At 37.8% G+C, this 27,773-nt stretch overlaps 1 protein-coding gene across 3 annotated transcripts in view; it reads right to left on the bottom strand.

Moving 5' to 3' along the window:
• Window positions 1-27,773, bottom strand: part of PIK3CB (phosphatidylinositol-4,5-bisphosphate 3-kinase catalytic subunit beta) — a 190,957-nt gene that overhangs the window by 74,791 nt on the left and 88,393 nt on the right. For 2 of the 3 annotated variants that reach the window (XM_074963971.1, XM_074963970.1), the window contains 5 exons: window positions 16,497-16,722; window positions 10,584-10,807; window positions 4,185-4,364; window positions 1,630-1,800; window positions 612-701 (listed from right to left, as the gene is read on the bottom strand). In XM_074963971.1, coding sequence (XP_074820072.1) covers window positions 612-701; window positions 1,630-1,800; window positions 4,185-4,364; window positions 10,584-10,807; window positions 16,497-16,722 — 891 coding nt within the window. The remainder of the gene's footprint in view (window positions 1-611; window positions 702-1,629; window positions 1,801-4,184; window positions 4,365-10,583; window positions 10,808-16,496; window positions 16,723-27,773) is intronic. The other variant, XM_074963972.1, reaches the window with a different exon arrangement.

The following is a 27,773-nucleotide window of genomic DNA, read 5'->3' as shown; positions in this document are numbered from 1 at the left end:
AAAACTCATGCTGTTCTATTTCAGAGGCAAAGAGTTTGTAAGGTCTTTATGTAAATTGTGTGGGACTGTGCAATAAATTCCCATGTGTTAACAACTTGTGGTCTGTGATGTAGCCATCTACATTTTTACCGGAAGTGCTGTTGCAATTTTTGCTATGTTCAGCATGTTTAGAAAATTAAAAACAGGATAGATTACACAGCAGCATGTGATCTAGACCCTTAGCCTTATATAAGATAAAGTTTAATCAGAGCTACATAAAACACTATGTATCTAGTGTTGAATCAGAATGCATTCATAGTTAATCTGTGCTCGTGTATAAGGCATACATGTCTATATCAAAATAGCTTGATCTGCATGCATACCTTTTATGCCAAGATCACACCAAACATTAGAAAAACATTTGCTGAAAATCAGGGACAAATTAGATAAGGCACTAAAGCATGTGTCTTATTGTAGGCAGGTGCGTAGTGCAACTGGGACTATTCATGTGCATATTGCTTAAGGCCCTTGCTGAACTGGAGCCTTTATTAGCTGACATTCAGTAAACACTTTGCAAATTAAAATGATCAGTCAGAAGAACATCTCCTGATGCTAGGCTCGACATTACTTACTTTGGCAGTTTCTTCTGTGTTCAATTTATTACCCTTTAACAGCATAATCTGGAAAGGGTTGCTAATATCCCACACACTCTGGGTCAGCTGCTGTAAGGAAAACAGAAAGGTGGAAGTCTTTTTTTAAATGCAATTTAGTGATCTAGTATTTTATATATTAAATATTTTTGCAATATTCATGGATAAAGCTAAAAATGCATGATTAAATATTAAACTAATTATTTTTTTAAGAAATGAATGAAGAAAAACTCAGCTATCATAGCCACAAGACCATTTCAGATGCCCTGAGGGAGCAGGAGAGAAAATAACCCATGTAAACCACATCTTGGGACTAAAATACGCCTGCTGTGATGGTTGACAAATCAGAATAAATGTTTCCTCCTGTAAGTTTCAAACCTATTCATCTCGCATACATACAAGCCGTTTAAAAACAAAACTTTGCAGTAACTACTGTATCACTGAACAAAGTCTCTCCTTGTTCCCAGGATTCACACTTATAGAAATTGCAATCACATTCTGAAGGTAGCAGTTTAATTAACAGACTAATAAAATTTTTAAAAAATCCAATTGTCAGACATGATATTAAGAATTAGTAAAAATATTTCAGAGTTTATTGAAGTGGCAGCACTGTGCAGCAAATCTGGGTTAAGAAGCAGACATGAGGCTGCAGCTGATGGAGGGTAGGCATGCAGATGAAGCTGGGGAATCATTCGTTCCCTCATGTAACTTCTCCACTGGTTAGTTACGGGTAACCACCTGCTCCTCTGGCTTGTAGTAAAAAGTGTTGTCAGTATTAGTGGAAAAGGGGCTTAAATTTGGAAGAGGGTAAAAGAATCAAAATGGAAAGGACAGGGTAAAGACACCAAGACCTCTTATCCTTGATGTAACATCTTGAGCAACAATAGGAGACTCTTGGGAAAGGAGTATGAGAGGAAAAACATACATAAAGGAAAAAAAAAGTCATCAGTGGTGTGTCTTACGTTACTTTTGTTAGTAAATGTTCTCCATATCAACTTACAGTAACTGTTCGTGTTTTTTTTGGTGGCAGAGGAAGAGGAAGGTTGGATGATTTTTGGTTTATGGCAGCTTCTATGGCAATCATTTCCTGTTCACACATTTTCTTTATGCTACAACACTCAACCAGTGTCAGGTGAGGAAGAGTCCTGTTCATCATACACTTACGGATATACTGAAGCCAGACAGAAAATAGTTGTTACAAGCTGATAATAATTCCATTCTTGTTGTTTAAAACCATTTTAGCTCATGCTAAACTTGGCTCATGAACTTCAGATAATTAAGAAAATTAAATTAAGATGATTTTAGGAAAGCTTTTGACATAGCCCCACATGACATTCCCATAAACAAACTGGGGAAATGTGGTCTAGATGAAATTACTATAAGGTGGATGCACAGCTTGTTGAAAAAACATTCTCAAAGAGTAGTTATCAGTGGTTTGTGGCCAAATAGAGAACATATTTACTGGGGTCCAGCTTAGATTTGTCCTTGGTCTGTTCAATATTTTACTAATAACTTAGATAATAGCACAGAGTATGCTTATATAATTTGTGGATGACACCGAGCAGGGAGGCTTTGCAAGCACTTTGGAGGACAGGATTAGAATTCAAAAGGCCCTTAATAAACTGAAGAGTTGGTCTGAAATCAACAAGATTAAATTCAATACAACTCCACAGCACTTCACTTAGGAAGGAAAAAATCAAGTGCACAAATACAAAATGGGGAATAACTGGAATACTGTTGAAAAGGATCTGGGTTACAGTGGATCACAAATTGATTATGAGCCATCATGTTGATGCAGTTTCAAAAAATTCCGGGGTGTATTAACAGGAATGTCATATGTAAGACACAGGAGGTTTTTGTTCTGCACTATTTAGCACTGCTGAGGCATCAGCTGGAGTCCTGTGTGCAGTTGTGGGCACTACACTTTAAGAAAGATGTGGACAAATTGGAGAGCCCAGAGAAGAGCAACAAAAATACTCAAAGATTTTGAAAACAGGATCTATGAGAAAAGGTTACAAAAACTGGATATGTTTAGTCTTCAGAAAAGATGACTGAGTCCAGGCCTGATATGTATGTTAAGGGCTGTTATAAAGAGGATGGTGATCTATTGGCCTCCATGTCCACTTAAGGTAGGTTAAAGTATTCGGCTTAATCTGCAGCAAGGGAGATTTAGATATTAGGAAAAGTTTTCTACCTCTCAAACGCAAGGAGGCAACACACTGGTACACGCGGACAACACCAGATAATAGTGGATGAAATGAGAAGTGGAAAATATGGCCAAGGACAGAGAGTTTAACCATTAAGGTGAGTGCCAAGGAATCATTAATGTCCACACAGGGCAGGCAGAACTTTGTTTTTTAAGGTGTCATCCAAAAGAACTACACCCAATAAATGACATGATAGCCAAGAACTGACCACCTCACACCACCTCAGGATGATTTTCAGGGTGCCTGTTTCATACTGGAAATTCAAGTCCCCTAAGCTAAGCCTCTATATGTTTAACCATCATATATTTCTATCTTGATTTTTACACACAAATGCAGTATTTTACTATTACAGGAGGAACTAACTCATATACTAATACATGAACATGCCTCGTATGAGCAAGATGTTCCAGAAGTCAGAGAAGACACAGATGGAGTCGCGTGCCCATGCAATTAATAAAATGTTATACTTTCTCTCCTGATAAACCTGACACCTCTGTGATTTCTAAATACTATGTGGTGTCACAAGCTATGTCAAAACCAAATTTGGAGCAATTATCTCCTCAAATTTATTGCATTTGGAAGGAAACTTCATAGAAAAAGGGTATTAGTTTAAGCACCAATGTGAAACTTATCACATTACCATGACAGTCACAGAGAATGCACCTGAAGTTTAAGTAATGAGCCAGCAGCAGTGCAGATACACTATTGTTTTACAGGACGAAAAAGCCTTTGGCATGAATATTATAAATTTGAGAGGTATTGTCACCTGACAAACAAAATAACCATCCAAATAAAACAGATTTTATAATTATATATATTAAAAATAATGGGCCAGATTCTCAACTGATGTAAACTTGCATAGTTCCATTGAAGTCAGTGGAGCTTTACTGATTAACGCCAGCTGAAAATTTGGCTCATTATGTCTACAATTTAAGGTTGACACAAACTGACAAAAAAAATGTCTAAGCTCATGACAACACTTCAATCTGAACTAGTATGATTATGGAGGGAAAAGAAAAAAAAAGCAGTCAGCCTTATTTTTAATATTCTAATGTTGTCCTTATTTTCTGAATCATGATATAATACTAAATTGGTTCTAATAAGCATGATAAAATAGCTTTATGTTGGAAATACATTCTACTTCTCAACATGCTCATCCTTGTGAAATTTTCTTTGAAACAATTTATTTCTGTGGTCAACAACGCTTCTAAAATAAATAATCCAGCTGTTTCGAAAAAGTTAATTCCTCAACCAGAAGTTACTCCAGCATAATTGTGAATTAATTTTCCTTGTTTCCAGGCAAAACCCACTTTTGTCTTAAATTTAGAATTCAAAAAAATTTCAATACCTGGAACTGAATTAATGGGCGGTCACCAAAAATATATTCCAGTCTTCCACTAATTTGCAACACATAGTCATAAGGATCAACTTCGTCTTCCTTTCCATGGATAGTCAAACGTTTTCGGATTGCCAATTCATTCAGCTTGACAGGATTTATGTTAGGAGACACTTGAAAACTAAATACATCCTAACAACATAAAAAAGAGAGACTATTTAACACAACTTTTCATAGAAATGCATTAAAAGGAAAAATATATACCATGCTGTACATACAAGTGAGAGTTTTCAGAAGCACCTAAGTGAATTAGGAGCCTAAATCACTTTGGTGCTTTTGAAAATTTTGCTCAATATATTTCAAGTGGAGTGCATATTAATTGTATTGATAAATGTTGCGAAAGTATCTGTCACAGTTGGATTCATAACCTGATACAAAGCTTGTGTATAAGTTTTATTACTACTATTTTAAGTTTTTATTTGTGTGAATATATTCTCTCAAGGAAAGGTTACTTCAGATATACAGATAACCTCATTGTGGCCTGTATCTAGATTTCATATTTGCACTCTCAAGAAAAATGAAAAAAATTATGAAAATCTATTTTAATATTATAATTAAAGGCAACTATGGTTAATCAGTATAAAACTATTGCAAGTGAAACAGTAACCCTCCTAGAAGCTATGAGATGGTTATCTCCTAATCCTGGCTGTGATCAAGACACTTTTTAAGAGCACGAAATCTTAAGTAGAAATTAGTCTACCAAAACTGAATACACAATCAACATTTTAGTGTTTTCTATTTATGATTTTTATTTTTAAATTTTACCACAAAGGGATCAATAATATGAGAACACAGTGTTTCTGGGAGCCCTTGACTTGCAGCCAAGCTCAAATAAGGAAAATATAAAATAAAGTCTATATTTGTAATCATATCTATCTGTTTTAAGCTTGGTGAGTTTGAATGCTTTAAATCATAAAGTTACTTGCCTGTAAATAACTACTGGTTATTATTATTTGTCATGCAGCAGTGCCTAGTGGGTTCAACCAGGTCAAGACAAATAGCAAGTGACAGACCCTGCCCAAAAAAGATTATAATCTAAAACCCAATCCTGCACGTTCTGAATGCAACTGGTCACAGTGAACAAAGTTAAGCATGTACATAAATCTTTGCAGAATTGGGACCCAAGGACTCAAACTTGCAACTGCCTCTGCATTAGCCCAGGAGTCTACCCATGAAGTCAGATTCAGGATTATGGCCTAAATACAAGATGCAACAAGTGGGCAAAACAAATGCAATCTAACAGAGAAATTTATCAAATTGTCCTGTAAGTAAAATCTTGCATTAAAAAAAAAAAAAAAAAAGAGGCAGGCAATTAAAACATTAGGCTATGCTACCAGAATTATATTTCAAAAAAAGATATTTGATTTTTGGGGTGGGGGGGTAGCAGATACTTGATGCGATTATGTACAGAATTATGGAAGAACCTGAATTTTCAGTGAAACATTTTAGATTGATTTCAGAGATTATCTGCATATTCCCCATGCTGCTCTAAAGTATTTTTTGCTCTAAAAGCTAAAGTTATATAGTTACTGTACCTAAATTAATTTCTTTGAGACTACCACAGATACAAGTTACAGTGAAGTTAAAGAGTCTCAAAAAGGAGAAATATATTTCTTCCATAGAAACCTTCCCTCTCTCCCTTCTCAGCATATGTTATACACAAGTTGATTTGTAACAACTCACACAGAGTTTTCATTTAAAGAATACTCTAGAAATATGTAATCATTCTAAAAGCAATTTACAAATGTAGTGTGGTCTAGCTTGCATTATTTTGTCTTGTGTCTTATTTATATATAGACTTCTTGGTAAAAAGCCAAGCCTCTCAAATGGAAAATTATAACCATAATAAACTAAGTCAAAATCAATTCAAGATTTTCTCAATTTCAAAATGGTATGGTCCACATCAGCCTCCCTTCCTACAGCTGTTGCCAGACCCCAGGGGCCTCTTTTGTCCCCTCACCCGCACCATAACTAATGTGAGGGAGCCAGGGAGTGAAGCAGTCTCTCCCCACAATTGCTGATGCTGTACTACAGGCTCTTATTTGGGGGTGAGGGGGGTATCTTTACATGTATTTAAATGTGAGAGAGAGGTGGTTTCTCTCTAGATCAAGGAGCCAGTTTGATTAATGTCATAGTTTGTTGATGTATTCTAGGCAGCTAATCTTGGGGATTATTAGATAATTATTTTGGGGATAACCCTTTTTGTAATTCTCAGTTTGCTCTCTCTGGTTGAAAGGAGATGCCATTCTCCCTTATTTTTTTAATTCTCTTCTGATTATTGCTTTTATAAAACTAACAAACCACAAACAGAAACATCCAGATAGCACTAATGTAACAAAATGGGACTTGGACTATTAATGGCTATTGGAACCAACTGGCATCAGAAATGGACTGGGAAGCAATGGAGGGACCACAAGACAGATTTGATGTGTTCACAGCAGGCTAAGCCATGGAGAAGGCAGGCAGCCACATTCTGCACTATCTACAATTTTCACCGTGTTTTTGTATCAGCTTCAGATTCAAAGAATTACAGTAAATTAGTCTGGAAGTGACAAATACATGAGCCTCTGGAGCCAGGCCCTTGTTGGACGGTACGAGAGAAGTTTCCTATTAAGCTGGACATGTAAGAAGGTTGTTATTGTTGTTTTGTCACTGATTATCGAGCCTCAACTATGTAATCAGGCTCATTCTTTTTCACCAGATCAGCAAAGTTTTTCTTTACTATTTCCAATCAATAACTTTTCAATCAGAGATTTTATTAGTATCAAGTTTAAAATCGGAACAGTTGATTTAAGAGTATGAATAGTTAAGAACTGGGTCAGAATTTGCACCACATGTACTCAATGGTTTTGAGAACTCTCTTTTAAAATCAGACATCCTGATTCATTCTAGTGCCGTAAAAACAAAGGGAGCCAGACTCTAAGAAGTCATTCCTCCAGAGAACATTTGGGTACAATTGGGAAACAAATTCTTTCAAATGCCTGGGGATTCAAATCTCAGACAATCTACAATTTAAATGTCACTACTTCAACAAAAAGATCTGGAGTGCTGGAGGAAGTATGCAATTTCTTGGCTGGGAAGAACAGTCACAGTCAAAATGAATATTTTTTGCCATTGTTATCTTTCTTGTTTCAAAATCTCTCTCGTGATCATCCCAGATAAAACCCTAGCAGGAACACAGAGGAGGTTGTTAGAATTAATATGGAATAAGAAAAGACTACAAGTGAGTGCAGATACTTTGTACAGAACTACTCAAACAGAATGGGGACTAGCTAATCCAAATATTCTATAGTATTATTAAAACAAATCAAAGGGGTAGTGGATTGGGAGAGCACTAACCCAGCCAAACATTGGGTTATAGAACAATTGTGGCAATGTAAACACTGCTAGGCTACCATGGATTAATAAAATATCATGCTCTCTAGAAATTTATAGGTTTCAGAGTAGCAGCCGTGTTAGTCTGTATCCGCAAAAAGAAAAGGAGTCCTTGTGGCACCCTACAGACTAACAAATTTATTTGAGCGTAAGCTTTCGTGAGCTGCAGCTCACTTCATCGGATGCATGCAGTGGAAAATAGAGTGGAGAGATTTTATATACACAGAGAACATGAAACAATGGGTGTTACCATACACACTGTAACAAGAGTGATCAGGTAAGGTGAGCTATTACCAGCGGGGGGCGGGGGGGCAGGGGGGAAACCTTTTGTAGTGATAATCAAGGTAGGCCATTTCCAGCTTTTGACAAGAATGTTTGAGGAATAGTAGGGGGGGAAATAAACATGGGGAAATAGTTTTAGTTTGTGTACCCCCCGCTGGAATAGCTCACCTTACCTGATCACTCTTGTTATAGTGTGTATGGTAACACCCATTGTTTCATGTTCTCTGTGTACATAAAATCTCCCCACTGTATTTTCCACTGCATGCATCCGATGAAGTGAGCTGTAGCTCACCAAAGCTTATGCTCAAATAAATTTGTTAGTCTCTAAGGTGCCACAAGTACTCCTTTTCTTTTTGCAGAAATCTATACACATCCTTTAGCAAAGGCTGCTCTATGGGTTTGGGATAGAACTAGAGATAAGTGCTTTCCCCTTACCAATGACACCCATTTAAAAAATCCAGATCTTAACTTAATCACAAACCAAAGAACTTTAAAGATTGAGAGAGATGGAATACAAATAGTTGGTCAACTATTCAGTAAAGAAACTTTTGTAACTTGTTTAGAACTCAAAACTAGCTTTAACTTGCCCACTTTCCTTGCGTATGAATACTTTCAAAGTTAGGCATTATGTTTCTCAGCTTTCTAGAAAAACTTTTATACAGAAAGCTAACTTTAATACAAGTAATAGTATCAACCATAATTGAGAAACAAAATTTTTAAACTAATTTATAATCAATCTTGGCAGACAAATTTCCTAACCAAACAAAAAATCCACATATGAAAGGACCAGGATAGACAAACTACCCCAGAGGAATAGAAGTTGATCTAGAAAAAAGGACCAGTGACCTCAATCTGTAGCACAATAGAAGAAAATGTCTTTAGGGTACTGTTTCAGTGGTTCCTCACACCGGTCTTTTTAAAAAAATAGAGAGAGATTGAATGGGGATAAGTGTTGGATAAATTTTCTAAAAAAGGACACTTTGTGCATATATGGTAGATATGTCCTGTCATGAGAGAGTATTGAGATGCAATCTGTAATCAAATACCACAAGTTGATGGATATTTATTGCTAATCCCCCATGGACTTCCTAGCAGAAACGGTAGCGCAAAAAGAAGAATTAATCTCTTATCCTCTGGTAGCTGCTTGGACACTCATAACATGTCACCAGAAAAGGAAAAATATTCCAACAGCAGAGGTATGGTTCAGAAAAATATAGGAGGCTGTGGTTATGGAAAAGTTAACTACCAATTACGTACCTAGCAAAATAGACAGAGGACAAACAGATACTTAGATAATGGGGTACCTTGTATTCACTACTCAAAGTACATTCACCTACAAAAAATTAGCACATCTGCCCAGGTTTTTTTTTTTAATATTAATATTTGATATACAAGCCTGGTCTGTCAACTGTATAATCAGAGATTTTATTAAATTTTAGAAAATCAGTAGAAATGACATAATATAGGTGATGTAATTATGCTCATTCTGTAAAAAGGTAACACCCTGTTAAATAGGCAGATTATTCCTGTATGTTTCTTCAAATGATAACTCACTGTTATAATTATTCTCATTTTGTTTCTAATATTTAAATGGCAAGATTTGTTAACCTGTTAATATTTATTAATTAAATAAAAATAGTATTAAAAAAGCAAAGGGAGAACAGTGGGAAGCATGAGATAAGACCTCTTTGTGCTGGACCCCTAAAAGTAACTCTTCATGCTTGTGAAAGCAATAATCCAACCACAATTAAAATAAAACTGGCTTGAAACTAATGCTTTTCCCCCCTACTGGACAGGAAGGGCAATTTTCTGGGTTGTTAGCTGAACTACACCTAAGTTCCAACATTAACTATTTTTTAAATAAAGTTTTTTGTTTGTGCATGAGCACTGTTATTTACAAGTCAAATAAAGAGAAATCTAGTGAGCCTGTGTGCCTTATGCATTTCTGAGGGTAGTTATACACTGTAATCCACAACTTGATTGCTACTAATTTAAGCCCAAAGATGTTCAACAGTGAATCACAGCACAAAAATATGAGAGAGTATTCCAGGACCTGCCAGTTTACTAGTCTGTTTTTTAGTATTCTTAGTGTTTCCTTGGCCTAAAATCAATCACTAGCAAAGTACTGAAATAAGAATTGGCCAGAGAAGTTCTGCCAACAATGAACTACATTTTATACTTTGATTAAACATGAAAGAATACAAAGAATCATGAAGATGCAGCTAAAAACGTAATCAGTGTCTATCAGACAAAAAGATAAAATATGTTTGCAGACAGATATTGTTTCTACCATCAATTTACGTTAGGTAATTCATATTGCATTCCTCTTACAGAGCAACATTTGCTTAATATATGAATGCTCATTGCATGTCATTTTATCAATTAATGTATTCTGCTCTAGTAATCTCAACTTCTAATGATGGTTTCCTCTTCTCACCCCCCAACAAAAGTGAAGAACTTCCAAAGCAGAATCTGTGTTCTGAAGTAAACACTACAGTATTTTAAACCTTATTCAGTTCATCACGTATCTGATCAGGGTACCATTTTCCTGTACTTTGGTGACCTATCTTGAAGAGCAGACTGTTTGTCTCACGTCAAGCCAACATGAAGCGTAGCTCACATATGAACTGTGATCCCAAATCAAAAAGTACATGTATGTAAAAAGACTCCTATTCTGGCATCTAGTAACTCTACCTGGCACTTATCAAAATGAATGGCCACTACAAACTTTCCACCATAGAGTTTATCTTGAAAGTTTTCTGGGATTGAGGGTTCTTGTTCTGGAGGATAACTGTGCTTTAGCCAGTCAATCCAAGACAGGCCCACAAGCGACAGGAGTTTCTCTTCACTGATTCGCCGCATTTTACTGCGGAATTCTTTCACTTCAGGGTCCTGTAAGGCATCAAACTCATGGAGGCCTAAAAAGATTCAATCAAACAAGGAATATTTAGTTGCATAAATATCGTATAGCTATTCCCACCCACTCACCCTCAAAATCTTTTTAACAGAGTTAAGATTGCTTATGTGCTTTTTTTTTTAAATCAACATAATCACTAAAAACAAAGAAAATCACCAGTTAAGGCTAAATGAACTTGCCATTAGCCTCAGTTCACATGCCTTCCCACCTCAACATTTTTTACTTCCAAAACAGCACAGAAAATGCTAATCTCTCCTGGACAGTTTCTGTACCAGAAGTGGAATTCAATCAGTAATGCAAAGAACTTTAGTTCTGTTCTAAAAGAAAATCGCAATGCAATGTTAACCATTGAGTCACTACCACAACCTATATAAGATGTTACAAGATACTTAATATTTTGCATACAGCATTTTTCTATAGAATTTATATGCCCTAGAACAAGTCATGCATAAAACTGGGGAGAAAACACACCCCATTTCTAAAATAAAGCAGTTAAAACACTACATTTGTGTTCCTCTTCACCTCATAACATTTTTACTTGATTATGAAGAGACTTATTAAAACTATACCAAGTCAGGGCTTGAAATGTTTTAATGACACCTATTATCCAGAGGCCAATGAGTTCCAGGGGCAACATCCTGGCAAGAAGCCCTGCTCTCCAGCCTAGCTACCAAAAAGGGGAGAATTCCTTTGTTTCTTGCCAGAGCGCGGTCCCTGGATCTTACTTGGAGACTCTACCATTTTTAATAAGATTTAGATAAATAACTCTAAAATAGACATTCTGAATAAAAAATTCTAGAAGATAGAAGAGCTTGGCCTCTTCTACCTCAGAAATCCTATAGAAAACGAATAATCCAAACTGAGATTCCTCTCCTTGAAGCCAAATCCAAGCAACGGTACTTCTTAAACATACAGCAGAGAATTTGGCTGCTTTGCAAATCTCCTGGACAAAGATTTTTTTGTTCAGATCCATATATGACATTAGGAAAAACTTCTTAACTGTCAGGGTGGTTAAGCACTGGAATAAATTGCCTAGGGAGGTTGTGGAATCTCCATCATTGGAGATTTTTAGGAGCAGGTTGGACAAACACTTGTCAAGGACGGTCTAGATAATACTTAGTCCTGCCATGAGTGCAGGGGACTGGACTAGATGACCTCTTAAGGTCCCTTCCAATCCTATGATTCTATGCTTATTTTGCTTACTAAATAAGTTTTAACTTTACTTTATTCCTGTTCATCCTGCAGAACCAGAAGAGCTGCTGAAGAGTGAACTGGCTATTCTGGGTTGAGCATTCCATACAATTTTTAATTAAGTTTTGAGAGCAGAAATGTTAACACAGTCTGTGGTAAGGACTCAGTTCAACAGCAGGAACAAAAGCCTCTCCATGTCACTGCTAAATAAGAGAGAGCACTTACTCCCTGACCCCAGAAGATCGCAAAATTAAACCACTTTACCTCCCTGCTCCCTCTCATCCTGCAAGCAGCAGACAGTAAGTAAAGCAGTGGGGCCAGACAAAGCTTGAAGACATCAAGGAGAAAGGGTTTGCAAGCCACCAGTTCTCCCTCCCACAAATAATTAGGAGGAAGGAGAAGATGGGAAGATGGTCTGGTTGGCTTACACAAAGCTAACGGTGTAGCAAACAGACAAGTTTACCCTGGCATTTCTCTTGGTGATTTTTGAATTAGTACAAATCTGATACTCCAGTCAAAACCAAAAGATTAAAAATTTGCACAAACCAAATTCACTGGTTTAGCTTTGCTAAACCTATGTAAACCAAAAGCAGAAAGATCTCAGCTCTACTTCTTCAATACCTAATGAAGCAAGGGCATATACAAACACCACATTTCTCTCACACTTTGAAAAACATTCTCCAAATTGTGCTAACGCACCTTTTGAGAACAGGCAGAGTTTAACCTTACAAGTTCATAGTGGAATGCATCACTTTTCCAAAGCACAAAATAGGAACCCAAAGCTAGCTCTGTACATAAATATCTTGCAGAGTCATAAAAACTGAAATTAATCAAAGAATCTTTCAGAATACTATTTTTGGAGTGTTTAAACAGGCTATGTCAGTAATGGCTCCATTGTCAGTTTGAACAAACAAGCAGACAGTTTGCTGCTGAAACCTAAACAAAACTTGTAGTCTGTATAAAAGGACTAACAATTCTCCATTGTTCTGCTACGCAATGTATGACCTCACTAGTCCCTATTTATCTTCATTTGTATCTGCAAGTGAATAATTTGACCATGTATTTAAAGATGAAAATTCTGTACTAATAAAGGCCAAAAGCAATTCACTCATAGAGCAATGTTAAGCCCCTACAAAACCGCTTAACAATTGTATGTTGAAAGATGTCTACAGTGCAACTATTAAGAAACCATGAATCATACCAAGCTAGCTGAACCAAAAAGCCACCACCTATGCAAAACAAGAATAGGTTTCTACTAGGGCTGTTGATTAATGGCAGTTAACTCACTTGATTAACTGAAAAAGAAATCGTGATTAATCACACTGTTAAACAGTAGAATACCAATTGAAATTTATTAAATATTTTTGGATGTTTTTCTACATTTTCAAATATATTGATTTCTATTAAAACACAGAATACAAAATGTACAGTGCCCACTTTATATTATTTATTACAAATATTTGCACTGTAAAAATGATAAAAGAAATAGTATTTTTCAATTCAACTCATACAAGTACTGTAGTGCAATCTCTATCATGAAAGCGTAACTTACAAATGTAGATTTTTTTTGTTACATAACTACATACAAAACCAAAACAACGTAAAACTGTAGAGCCTACAAGTCCACTCAGTCCTACTTCTTGTTCAGCCAATCGCTAAGACAAACAAGTTTGCTTACATTTATGGGAGATACTGCTGCCTGCTTCTTATTTACAATGTCACCTGAAAGTGAGAACAGGCATTTGCATGGCACATTTGTAGTCGGCACTGCAAAGTATTTACGTGCCAGACACATTAAACATTCATATGCCCCTTCATGCTTTGGCCACCAGTCCAGAGGACATGCTTCCAGGCTGATGATGCTCATTAAAAAAATAATGTGTTAGTTACATTTGTGATTGAACTCCTTTGGGAAGAATTGTATGTTCCCTGCTCTGTTTTACCCACATTCTGCCATATAGTTCATGTTATAGCAGTCTCGGATGACGACCCAGCACATGTTCATTTTAAGAACACTTTCACAGCAGATTTGACAAAACACAAAGAAGGTATTAATGTGAGATTTCTAAAAATAGCTACAGCACTCGACCCAAGGTTTAAGAAGCTGAAGTGCTGTCCAAAATCTGAGAGGGACAAGGCGTGGCGCACGCTTTCAGAAGTCTTAAAAGAGCAACACTCAGATGCGGAAACTACAGAACTCAAACCACCAAAAAAGAGAATCAATTTTCTGCTGGTGGCATCTGACTCAGATGATGAAAATGAACATGCGTGGGTCCACTCTACTTTTGATCGTTATCAAGCAGAACCCATCATCAGCACAGACGCATGTTCTCTGTCAGAGCCGTCCTCTGGGCGACCGCTCTGAGCCGTGCACTTTGCAGGGCCCCATGGACTGGTGTGACTGGCCAGCATGGTTGGTCCCAGAAGAAATGAATCCGTCATTTCCGCCCCACACCACGCACTCCCGTAGGGACGGCCCTGTACATCTGGAATGGTAGTTGAAGCATGAAGGGACATATGAATCTTTAGTACATCTGGCATGTAAATATCTTGTGACGCCAGCTACAACAGTGCCATGTGAACATCTGTTCTCATTTTCAGGTGACATGTAAACAAGAAGCGGGCAGCTTTATCTCCTGCAAATTGAAACCAAATTTGTTTGTCTGAGCGATTGGCTGAAGTAACTGAGCGGACTTGTCAGCTCTAAAGTTTTACATTCTTTTATTTTTGAATGCTGTTATTTTTTTTGTACATAAAATTCTACATTTTTACGTTCAACTTTCATAACAAAGACTGCACTACAGTGCTTGTATTAGGTAAATTGAAAAATACTGTTTCTTTTGTTTTTTTACAGTGCAAATATTTTTAATCAAAAATAAATATAAAGTGAGCACTGTACACTTTGTATTCCGTGTTGTAATTCAAATCACTATATTTGAAAATGTAGAAAACATCCAAAAATATTTAAATAAATGGTATTCTATTATTGTTTAATCACACGATTAATCAGAATTAATTTTTTAATTGCTTGACAGACCTAGTTTCTACCGCCTTACACGCATTAGGATCCTTATTGTAACACCCTTCACTGTAGAATACTTTTTTCTGATCACTAATTATCCATTACATTCTACCATTACCTTGATAACGCTGGCCTTAGAAGTCCAATAGCCATAGTGTCATGTACTGATGTATGACAGACTGAAGTTTAAAATTCCCCTAAAAGAGATTCTTACTTTGATTAAGGACCAGCCCCAACAGGCTACAAAAGGAGTTTTATCTAGCCTTCCCAGTTAGGTTTTGAGGGAGAAAGAAGGATACAACAACCAAACAGGCCTTTAAAATCAACTCAGGTGTTACGAATATCTTTAGACGTAGACCCTTGATCTTCTCTTTCAGACAGATGTTAACGTGATATAGTCTGTACTGTGAGTTTCAATGGGCCTCCTCTCTGGCAAGGTGTATCACAAGGAAAATAAAAAACAACCCCCTCCACTCACTCACACACACACTTATGGGAGAGGAGGAAAATGTGTGTCTGTAATTCTTCTTTGGAAATATCTCATGGGATTCTCACTTATGGGTCTCATGATCCCTGTGTGAAACTGGCAGAATTCCCCCAGCCCAAAGCTTTTTGGTCCCCTGAGGCAGCAATACTTCAAAATGAGTCCTGTTCTACTAATACCTGAGTAGCAAAGGCCCCTACCAGTACCCTTAGAAACTTCAAGCCATATGCTTTTTGATTGTGATTAGGCAGGAGCTACAATTATCATCATTATCAGCTCTTTCATCTCTGTTCTTTTTGGTTCTCTGCAGGAAACTCCTTGCCTGATTGTGGTCAATCAGGGACTGGCTAAGGCTGAAGTAGCCGCTGTTGGAGGAGCACGAACAGTGCAAACAGGGAGGTCTGTGCTGAGTGCTTCTTCAGTCTCAAAAATCAAACTTCTTTGAGCTAGGGAGTTCTGCTAAGTCTCATGCTGGGAGCTGGAGGCCAAACACTGAGAACCCATTAAAGATCATATCTTCAGAAAATTGATCTAAGTGGCTGTAAATGTCATGCCACTGTCATCATTAATCAGAAGTGACTTGGATTTTTATTAAATTACATTTCAAACTAGCAGTAAGGCACTTTATCCACTTCATATCTCTTCCACTTTTCAGATGGTTCCAGCCACTTGAACTTCATTCTTGTGCATTAGGACTTCATCAGATATGTGCGATAATTGCTCAGAAATACAGTGTATCATTTGTTTTTGTTAATTCTATTTATTCTGGTTACAAAAATAATCTCACTACAATTTTTGAAATTTCCCGTGTTAGTGTTACAACGGTGTTTAGAAATTTTTTAAAGTTAGATTTGTATCTCCTTTAGAATGGATAGTTCTAGATTCTAGAAGACAAGGGATGAGGCAGAGATATCCTGGCCTCTGTGAAACTAACTTACACAAAATTTTTCCCTTTTCCAAATAAAACAAAACAGAAAAAATTTAAAAAATTACCTTTTCCTATAAGGACACCTATTTTGGAATCCAATTTTTCCCCTGGGTCACAGTTCCTTGTCACTAGTTTGAGGACAGGAAGAAAGGGTCTAACATCACACAGCCTTCGCGTTTCATCCTCTAGTTCCTCACGTACAGCCGTCTGGTTCACACATGAGAACATGTAAGAGTCAATCTCCATAAGGAGATGAAATAGAGGGTAGCTGTGTGCCTGCTTCCATAGTAGCTGCAAATAAGAAATACATAGACACCTATTTAGGTCTAAAAGCAATGTTGAGGGTTAAACTTTAAATTTATCTTCAGAAAGCTAATACTCTTCACAGTGTTAGGGCTTTATCCTAACGGCAAGGTCCCACTGATTTCAGGATCAGGCCATTGTGAGACTCTCAGATACTACATTGACAGGGCCATATCAATACCACATGTCAGGGTTCCTTCCCCACTCTGAACTCTAGGGTACAGATGTGGGAACCCGCATGAAAGACCCCCTAAGCTTTTTCTTACCAGCTTAGGTTAAAAACCTCCCCAAGGTACAAACTGTGCCTTGTCCTTGAACAGTATGCTGCCACCACCAAGCGTTTTAAACAAAGAACAGGGAAAAAGACCACTTGGAGACATCTTTCCCCAAAATATCCCCCCAAGCCCTACACCCCCTTTCCTGGGGAAGGCTTGATGATAATCCTCACCAATTTGTACAGATGAACACAGACCCAAACCTGTGGATCTTAACAACAATGAAAAATCAATCAGGTTCTTAAAAGAAGAATTTTAATTAAAGAAAAGGCAAAAGTATCATCCCTGTAAAATCAGGATGGTAAATACTTTACAGGGTATTTAGATTCAAAACACAGAGGATCCCCCCCCACCCTCCAGGCAAAACCTTAAAGTTACAGAAAACAGGAATAAACCTCCCTCTTAACACAGGGAAAATGCATATAAAACAAAAGAAACTAATCCGCCTTGCCTGGCTTACCTATACTGGTTGCAATATTGGAGACTTGGATTAGGATGGGTTGGAGAAGATGGATTTCTGTCTGGTCTCTCTCAGTCCCAAGAGAGAACCAACAGGTAAACGAAGAGCACAAACAAAAGCCTTCCCTCCCCCCACAGATTTGAAAGTACCTTGTTCCCTTATTGGTTCTGCGGGTCAGGTGCCAGCCAGGTTAGCTGAGCTTCTTAACCGTTTACAGGTAACAGGATGTTGCCTCTGGCCAGGAGGGATTTTATAGCACTGTATACAGAAAGGTGGCTACCCTTCCCTTTATTTTTATGACACCACAGATAGAGAGAGAAGGTAAATTGAGCACTAGAATGTGCTCCTGAAGTATAGCACTAGAAAATCAACATACAGTGAAAAACTGGCTGAACTGTTTACCAGCTTACTTAATTCTTATAGCTACATACCAGTGTATTTGTTAGGCCTTATCTTTACTGCTAAAAAGGTATTTTTTTACCTCAGGGTAACTAAGGCATCTGAGCTACCTCCAGATAAAATCCTAGTGAAGACAAGGCACAGTAGTTTTATGTGAAGCAAACTAGGAGAGGTCAGCCGCCATGGCATGTGTAATGCTGACTTCTCCTAGTTTACCTGGTGGTAAAACTAACATGCCTTATCTTCATTGCATTAAGTTACCCTGAGTTAAAAAAGGGAGTACTTGTGGCACCTTAGAGACTAACCAATTTATTTGAGCATAAGCTTTCGTGAGCTACAGCAGTGAGCTGTAGCTCACAAAAGCTTATGCTCAAATGAATTGGTTAGTCTCTAAGGTGCCACAAGTACTCCTTTCCTTTTTGCGAATACAGACTAACACGGCCGCTACTCTGAAACCTGAGTTAAAATAAACTTTTTTTTTTTTAAAGCAGTGAAGACGAGGCTTTAATTTAAAATAATAACAGAGCACAGATAGATCCTAGAACCAGAACTCCTTTGTGCTCGTCAGCAAGCTGTCACTCTCCTCCATCCACTCTGGTACCTCCCCCAATCACAACCTTCTCCTTTCCCAAAATTTTTTGCAGATCATTCTTTCTCCTATTCTCATTCACGGTGAAAAATCTAGACGATAGTAGGGGGAGGGGACAGAGTATGAGCAAAGGGGATACATGTTGAGAATTTCAAAAAATAAGACTGATAAATAATTGTATCCATTGTTTCCATTAATTCTTTCCACAGTTCTAAAAATCAGTATGTATATAAAGTGGTTGGCCTAAACAACTGATACTATAGAGGTTTTATGCTTTTTTTCAGTAATTCCAATAAGCTGTGCGTTTTATCACTATGCTGAGTAAAAAAAAATTTTCTTTACACTTTGGCAAACATTTCCCATCAACAATTTCTTCCCATAAAAATTCAGATTAAGTCTTTCGACCAATTTTCATACCATGTATCTATTACATTTAAATTACCAGTATATCAAACCAAAAAATGAACTTTCAGTATTTTCATCTTATGTTTGAGATACTGTAGTGTTATAGGGATAGGGTAGCTACCCTTTAAATAGTTTGTGAACCCTCCAATACGTTCAATGTTTTAGAAGCCACCAGAAACCATATCAGCAGTATGTATGTAGCTAGGCCTTGCATGTTCGTGTATATTTAGTAAACATGATTAACTGTGATACAACTGTGCCCATATGTCTTCATTTTTTGTTGTTACGTAATAAACAAGAGACAGATACACTAAAAGCCAGAGCCTCACTGTATTAGGTACAAACATATAAATTACATCCCTGCCCAAAGGAGCTTACAATTTAAGTTTCATCTAACCAGTACAGTAGAACCTGAGCTATGAACACCAGAGTTACTAACTGAACAGTCACCCAGACCCCTCAACTTGGAACCATAAGTATGCAATCAGGCAGCAGCAGCGACAAAAAAAAAAAAAAAAAAAAAAAAAAGGCAAACATTACAGTACTGTGTTAAATGTAAACTACTGAAAAATAAAGGGAAAGCAGCATTTTTTGTTTGCATGGTTGTGAAGCACTCCATATGCTTTATAAAAATATGTTTATAAGTGTGAATATAATGTAACTAGAATATGCTTTACGAAAAAGGCCTCTTGTAAGGTATCACTGCAAAGCTTATAATCTACTGAGCATGTTCATCCTATTTGTACGCATGTATCATTCTTGTATCTGTAACTAGAAATATGAAGTATAACTCTGAAGTCCTATTGTAATTTTGCAAAGCGTGAGCCATTAATGGTGGCTTGGAATCTTGAGGGCTCCCATTGACTAGGATAATTGGTTGTAAATGGCTGTGTTTACTTGCAAGCCTTCCTGTGTTCCTGTCAGTCATCCCAGGAAGAATGGAGGCTTGGGGTCTCACAGGACATGTGACCATGTCACCTGGTACTGGAATCCATCTTAAACCTGGTGCTTTTCCATTTAGGAGGAGGAGTGGGAACCCAGAGAGACAAAATTTTCCCACCTTGTGCCAGAGATATAAAAAGGGGTGGAACAGAACAGAAGGGTCCCACTCATGTGAAATCCCCTGCTTTTCACCTAGGATGCCTGCTGGAACTAACACGGTCTGTACCAGGGGGGAAGGATTGGGCCCAGACTAGGAAGGAGTCTAGTCTGTGAAAGAAGCTTATTGGAATATTTCTGAGGATGAGATTTACCTGTATTCAGTTTCTTAATGTACTAGGCTTAGACTTGTGTGTTTTGTTTTATTTTGCTTGGTAACTTACTTTGTTCTGTCTGTTATTACTTGAAACCACTTAAATCCTATTTTTTATACTTAATACACTTTTGTTTAGTAATTAACCCAGAGCAAGTGATTAATACCTGAGGGAGCAAACAGCTGTGCATATCTCTCTATCAGCGTTACAGAGGGCAGACAATTTATGAGTTTACCCTGTATAACCTTTATACAGAGTAAAACGGATTTATTTGGGGTTGGATCCCATTGGAAGCTGGGTGTCTGGGTGCTGGAGACAGGAGTACTTGCTGAGCTGTTTTCAGTTAAGTCTGCAGCTTTGGGGGCGTGGTTCAGACCCTGGGTCTGTGTTGCAGCAGGCTACCGTGTCTGGCTCAAAAGACAGGGTTCTGGAGTCGCAAGCTGGCAGGGAAAAACGGGCTCAGAGGTAGTTTCAGCACATCAGGTGACAGTCCCAAGGGGGTCTCTGTGACCGAACCCGTCACAATGGTAACATTAAGTCAATGTTCAGCTGTAAACTTTTGAAAAAACAACCAGAACCTTTTGTTCAGAATTACGAACATTTCAGAGTTTATGAACAACCTCCATTCCTGAGGTGTTCGTAACTCTGAGGTTCTACTGTAGATTGATATGACAAACTGGTGGGGAGCAATGAGACTATTAGAATCAGTAGGATAAGCAGTGGTCACAGGACGCCAGCTGCCTAACCACTTTTACGTTTGTAGCCCTATGACACAAGTGGGTTTCAAAGAAAAATGTAGAGAAGGACAATGTAATAGCCTTTTACAAGTAACCCACTATTCATAAGGGTCAGCATGGAAGATGAGCCCAATTCTAGTCTTCCATTGTTTTTTTCTCCAGCTGAATACCACTGGAGTTACTGTTCATTTACACAAGTGCACATAACTTCACAATCAGGCCCCTGACATTGAGTTACACTGCACCTATTCATTTCAACATGGAAAACTAGTTAATATTTCACTGACATTCTTTAATTAAGATTTTTTTCAAAGCAACTTTCATTTTTACACTTTGCCTAAATTGCATTAATATTAGCATCATAACAGGAAAGCTGAAATCACTGACAGAAAAGGAGTTCTGTCTCTTCAGCTACTGTTCAAGTCTTGTATATACAGTTTTTTACCCTAGCTTTCCTAAAGCTTTTTTGGAACAAGAACTAAAGAATCAATAGTGTGATCTCAAAGGTATTTTAAATCTTCGGATAAACAAAGAATCCTTTAAAGTGCTTCTGTTGAGTACAGCCAGTTTTTCCATAGACTTTAAGGCCAGAAGGGACCATTAAATCATCTAGTTTAACCACCTGTATAGCACAGTCCTTTAAAATTTCACCCAATATCACCTCTGTATTGAGCCTTAATAACTTGCACTTGGCTAAAGCATATCTTCCAGAAAGGCATCCAGTCTTGATAAAAAACATCAAGAGATACAGAATCCCAACAATTCCCTTGGTAGTTGGTTCAAATGCATAAGCACCTTCACTGTTAAGAATCTGTGCCTTATTTCTAATTTTATATTGTCTGGCTTCAGCTTCCAGCCATTGGTTCTTGTGATGCTTTTCTCCACTAAACCAAAGAACACTTTTGTTATCTGCATTTTCTCACTGTGAAGGTACTTATACACTAATCAAATCACATATCAATCTATTTTGATTAATTAACCAGATTAAGCTTTAAGTATCTCACTGGCATTTTCTCACTTCCTCAAGTCATTTTTGGCCCTTTTCTCCACCTTTTCCAATATTTTCAACATCCTTTTAAAAATAGGAAGCAAATATGGTATTCCAGAATAGGTCTCACCAGTGCCATACAAAAAGGTAAAACGAACTCCCTACTCCTAACTCACTACTCTTGTTTATACATTCAAATGATCTCATTCTTTTCAGAGTCAGTGCTTTCCAAGGAACAGTTCCCCCATTCTACAGATATGGCCTGCATTCCTTGTTCCTAAATATATAATTTTGCATTTGGCTGTATTAAAATGCATTGTAACCAAGCGACCCAGATCACTCTGTATGATTGCCCTGGCCCCATCATTATTTATCACTCCACCAATTTTTGTGTCATCTGCACATTTTATCAGCAGTATTTACTTCTAGAGCATTGATAAAACTGTTTAATAGCACTGGGCCTCATACAGATCCCTATGGCACCTCCCTCAGAACACCCCCATTCGATGATGACACCCCCACAGATGACTACTTTTTGAGATCTGTCACTTAACCACTTAATCCATTTAATATATGCTTTATTGATATCATATTTTTCATGCTAATTTTTTAATCAAAATGTTGTGAGGTACTAAGTCAAACACTTTACAAAAAAGTCTAAATATATTACATCTACACAGTCATATTTTGTAAACCCAACCAGTAATCTCAAAGAACAAAATATGTTTGACGAAAACTGTTTTCCATAAAAACATGTTGACATTATATTCCTATCCTTTAATTCTTTATCAGCTTAATGACATATGGATTTTTCCATTATTTCACTCAGAAATAATGTCAGGCTAATCAGTTCATAGTTACCTGGGTCATCCCACCTGCCCTTTTTGAATACTGGCCCAATGTTAGCACTCTTCCTATCTTCTAGGGTTTCCACCATACATTTATTTGACTGCAATGTAAAATTTATTCCCCTTTTCATTTAAGTATTCAATTATTAGTGAAGATGTCACACCCATTTACCCTAAAATACAAGAGAACAACTGCATATGAAATTATTTTAATATGTATGGAATGTCTTATTTTATGAAGACAAAAACATTAAGCCACCACAGTGTCAATGTACTTCTCATAATTAGCTCACTGGAAACTAAAATATCTCATACTGCAAACCCTTAAATGTACTACACCTCTGTTCAAAGAACCGTCAGATTTCCCTCTCAAAAGCAAGGTACCTGCACTGCAGATGTCTCCCTTTTCTATGTGCCACAGCCATGGTCTGGAAGGACCACCTCTGCAGATCAAAAAATAGTTCAGTCTTCATGGTTATTCAATTATTGGCCTCGGACATGCTCATGAAAGCCAACAAGGGTGCTGTCTGTGCTGTGGTCACTAGTTCACGAAGGAATGGTTTGAGAAAACCACAGTTTCACATAGTCACAACCATTCAATGGAAGTTTAGGAGCCCACAGATCACTGCTCACATATGCTCTATTTAAACCATTGAATTAGAAGTGAAAAGGCTTCATTATTTCATTAGAACTCCTCTGACCCACCTAGCCTATTTAGACTATAGGCATGGGGTTTTTTCCTCCTTTTTAGGGGGACTTTGGCAGAGAAGTAAAGGAGCCTAAGTCTTGAAAATCTTCCCCTTTTATCCTGACCCTACTTTGCCTACATATCTGGTCATCTCTCTGGTCAAAGTCTCCCTTCTGGAGCAAATTAAAAATCCTACTCTACTTAGCGGGTGATTTTTTGTTCAGCAATATAAGGATCTCCAGTGGAAGCTGAACATACCATTTCTACGACTCTACCAGCTTGAGGGAAAATAAAAGGATGATCTTTGGAGCTATGAAGTTTGTAACTGTGATTCCCTTGATTTTTGAGACCTGTAAAATATCAATACTAATCTCAGCTAGTTTCCTTCTGTAGTAAAGGATTTTCTAGCCTTCTCATTGTGGACAGCCGTCACAATATAAATAAAGCATTCAGGTAGAAAGTTTTTCAAACAGATTTTAACTTTTTTTAATTTAATTTATATATTTATTTTTAGGTTATTTTTAACAGGTGATACAAGCACCTCTAGCCCCTTGAAATGGTGCTTGAGACCAATTAAGGCCATAGGTAGGAGAGAAGTGTTGCTTCAAATAATCATTTTTCTGGTCATTCTCTGGGTCCCTGTTCCAGCCTTGGAGAAATGTACTTTAAATCAATATCAATTTAGCTGTCCCACTAGATGACGGAGTCAGTCCATGCATCTAATTTGTTGTTCCTTGACTTTAGCATAGCTTTTGGCACGGTCTCCCACAGTATTCTTGCCAGCAAGTTAAAGAAGTATGGGCTGGATGAATAGACTATAAGGTGGATAGAAAGCTGGCTAGATTGTCAGGCTCAACGGGTAGTGATCAATGGCTCCATGTCTAGTTGGCAGCCGGTATCAAGTGGAGTGCCCCAAGGGCCAGTCCTCGGGCCGGTTTTGTTCAATATCTTCATAAATGATCTGGAGGATGGTGTGGATTGCACCCTCAGCAAGTTTGCGGATGACACTAAACTGGGAGGAGAGGTAGATACGCTGGAGGGTAGGAATAGGATACAGAGGGACCTAGACAAATTAGAGGATTGGGCCAAAAGAAATCTGATGGAATTCAACAAGGACAAGTGCAGAGTCTTGCACTTAGGATGGAAGAATCCCATGCACTGCTACAGACTAGGGACCGAATGGCTAGGCAGCAGTTCTGCAGAAAAGGACGTACGGGTTACAGTGGACAAGAAGCTGGATATGAGTCAACAGTGTGCCCTTGTTGCCAAGAAGGCTAACAGCATTTTGGGCTGTATAAGTAGGGGTATTGCCAGCAGATCGAGGGACGTGATCGTTCCCCTCTATTTGACATTGGTGAGGCCTCATCTGGAGTACTGTGTCCAGTTTTGGGCCCCACACTACAAGAAGGATGTGGAAAAATTGGAAAACGTCCAGCAAAGGGCAACAAAAATGATTAGGGGACTGGAACACATGACTTATGAAGAGAGGCTGAGGGAACTGGGATTGTTTAGTCTGCGGAAGAGAAGAATGAGGGGGGATTTGATAGCTGATTTCAACTACCTGAAAGGGGGTTCCAAAGAGGATGGATCTAGACTGTTCTCAGTGGTAGCAGATGACAGAACAAGGAGTAATGGTCTCAAGTTGCAGTGGGGGAGGTTTAGGTTGAATATTAGGAAAAACTTTTTCACTAGGAGGGTGGTGAAACACTGGAATGCGTTACCTAAGGAGATGGTGGAATCTCCTTCCTTAGAGGTTTTTAAGGTCAGGCTTGACAAAGCCCTGGCTGGGATGATTTAGTTGGGGATTGGTCCTGCTTTGAGCAGGGGGTTGGACTAGATGACCTCCTGAGGTCCCTTCCAACCCTGGTATACTATGATACTATGAAAATAGGGCTATTGTTTATTTACAGTAAAGAAAGCTGGGTTTGAAAGTCATCCACTTCTGTGTTGCCAGAAACAAAAAGGTATGTTTGTCAAGTCTTCAACTGTTATGCTCTGCAATGTTTGCTTATATTCCACTAACACTTTTTGAGACTGGAATTAAGTATCTCCACTGAAGTTTCCACTGTAAAACCCTTGCATGATTCTTTTGGCTATATGGAAGTTGCTACTGACCTTCCAATACTGAATTTCCATCTTTATGTTTATCAGCCCTAGAGGCTGAGTTCTTCATATGGAAAACAGAACCAAAATGATTCAACTTTTAATACTTTCAGAAAAGCCACAAAAATGTTATTTTCAGTGTATTTTATGAAACACTTCAGGTTGATATGGAACAAAATATGAGTGCTCTTGGCATATACAATGCCACAGCTGTTTAATCAGTATAAATTTGTAAATGTTCTTCATATTTGTCAAGCATGGACAGACAAAAAATAAATCCAATTACAAAAAGACTGTAAAGTGTATATTTTTTGCACATCAAATATTAACAGCAGGCCTCTTTCAGTTGGCTTCACAATTACTTGTTACTAAGACTTTATCCTCTCTCAAAATTGAATTAAAAGAAGCATTTAATACTATATAATTAATGCTTTATTCAAAGGGCCAGATAGGAGAGGGATACTTAACAAAATTAAGCCTTAAATGAATATATTTAACTATATATATATTCTCATTGGACCTACATTAAATAGCTGGGGCTTGATTTATGAAGGAGGAACCTTGAGTTACGTGCTTAAAATATGAGGGGAAAGGACAGCACAGAACTAGCAGCCGAAAAGGTCAATGGGAGGTGCGGGGGGGAAGGGGAGGTTAGAGACAGTATATTAAAACTAAAAGAAATTTTCATTAACAATTTAGAAACAAAACAAAAATATCCATTCATGATTTTACTAATATATATGAAAATTAAACAGGGCCTGAGTGAAAACAAAACCTCAATACATATCCAGTTTCCAACTGTCAGATGAACTACTTCAGAATTTTCTTCATTTTCTTCAAGTTCTCCTGGCAAAAAAATTTCCACATAATTTCAAAACTCAGACTATTGTAGGGTCACTGATCCTTGGATTCACAAATCTGCAGTTGTGCGTCTTTTTTCATGTATTACAGTTAAACACTACCTTCTTGCATAATTTTATTGTTTACAATCTGTCTTGCACATTGTCCAGATTGGGCAGCAGACTGGAATTCCATAGATTTGATTAAATTCCCAGCAATGTCACAAATTGCCTGGGCAAGTCACAATCTCTATAGCCCCAATTCTTGACTGTCCTGTATTTTGTGTAGTCATGTACATCAGTGCAATGTGGATTTTATGATGCCTCCATTCTGATCTGTACATGTGTAAATGACTACACAAGATGCAAGGCAGCAGAGAACTAAAGGCTCTGGGGCTCAATTACCTCTTCTCTAAAAGTGAAGGGACCATCATGACCGTCTAGTCTGACCTCCTGAACATTGTAGGCCACAGACCCTCACCCACCCAACTCTTGTAATAGACCCCTAACCTCTGACTGAGTTACTGGAGTGCTCAAATCATGGTTTAAAACACTTCAAGTTACAGAGAATCCACCATTTACACTAGTTTAAACCTGCATGTGGCTCATGCCCCAGCTCTAGAGGAAGGCCAAAAAAACAAAAAAACAAAAAAAACAACAAAAAAAAAACCCCACACCCCAGGATCTCTGACCCAGGGGAAAACTCCTTCCTGACCCCAAATGTGGAGATCAGTTAGACACTGAGCATGTCAGCAAGACCCACCAGCCAGACATCTCGGAAAAAATTCTCTGTAGTAACTCAGTCAAAGCCCTCTCCATCTAGTGTCCCATCACTCAGCCAAAGGAGGAATCTGCTGCCAGCATTCACAGATTGCCTACATGCCATTGTAGGCAGTCACATCATATCATCCCCTCCATAAATTTATCAAGCTCAGTCTTAAAGCCAGTTAGATTTTTTTGCCCCAACTGCTCCCCTTGGAAGGCTGTTCCAGAACTTCACTCCTCTGATGGTTAGAAGCCTTCTTCTAATTTGAAGCCTAAACTTGTTGATAGTCAGTTTATATCCATTTGTTCTTGTGTCCACATTGGTACTTAACTTAAATAAATCCTCTCCCTCCTTCATATTTATCCCTCTGATTTATTTACAGAAAGCAATCATCATCTCTTTCCTCAGCCCAGGACCTTAGATGAAAAGAACACAGTCAAATGGAAATATTGTATGCAGTGTTGTTGTAGCTAGGTTTGTCCCACGATATTAGAGAGACAAGGTGAATGAAGTAATATCTTCATTGGACCAACTTCTGTTGCTGAAAGAGGCAAGTTTTTGAGCTTACAGAGTTGGTCCAATGAAAGGTATTACCTCACCCACCTTGTCTCTCTAAATGGAAATATGGTCAATTAAAAAAAAAAAACAGTTAAAATACTATCAGACATTACACCTGCCTTTGAGTCCTC

Source organism: Natator depressus, chromosome 9 (assembly GCF_965152275.1).
Source record: "Natator depressus isolate rNatDep1 chromosome 9, rNatDep2.hap1, whole genome shotgun sequence".
In the NCBI taxonomy this organism is placed as follows: Eukaryota; Metazoa; Chordata; order Testudines; family Cheloniidae; genus Natator; species Natator depressus.
Note: the sequence above shows the minus strand (reverse complement) of the source record. Positions and strands in the feature narration are given on the sequence as shown.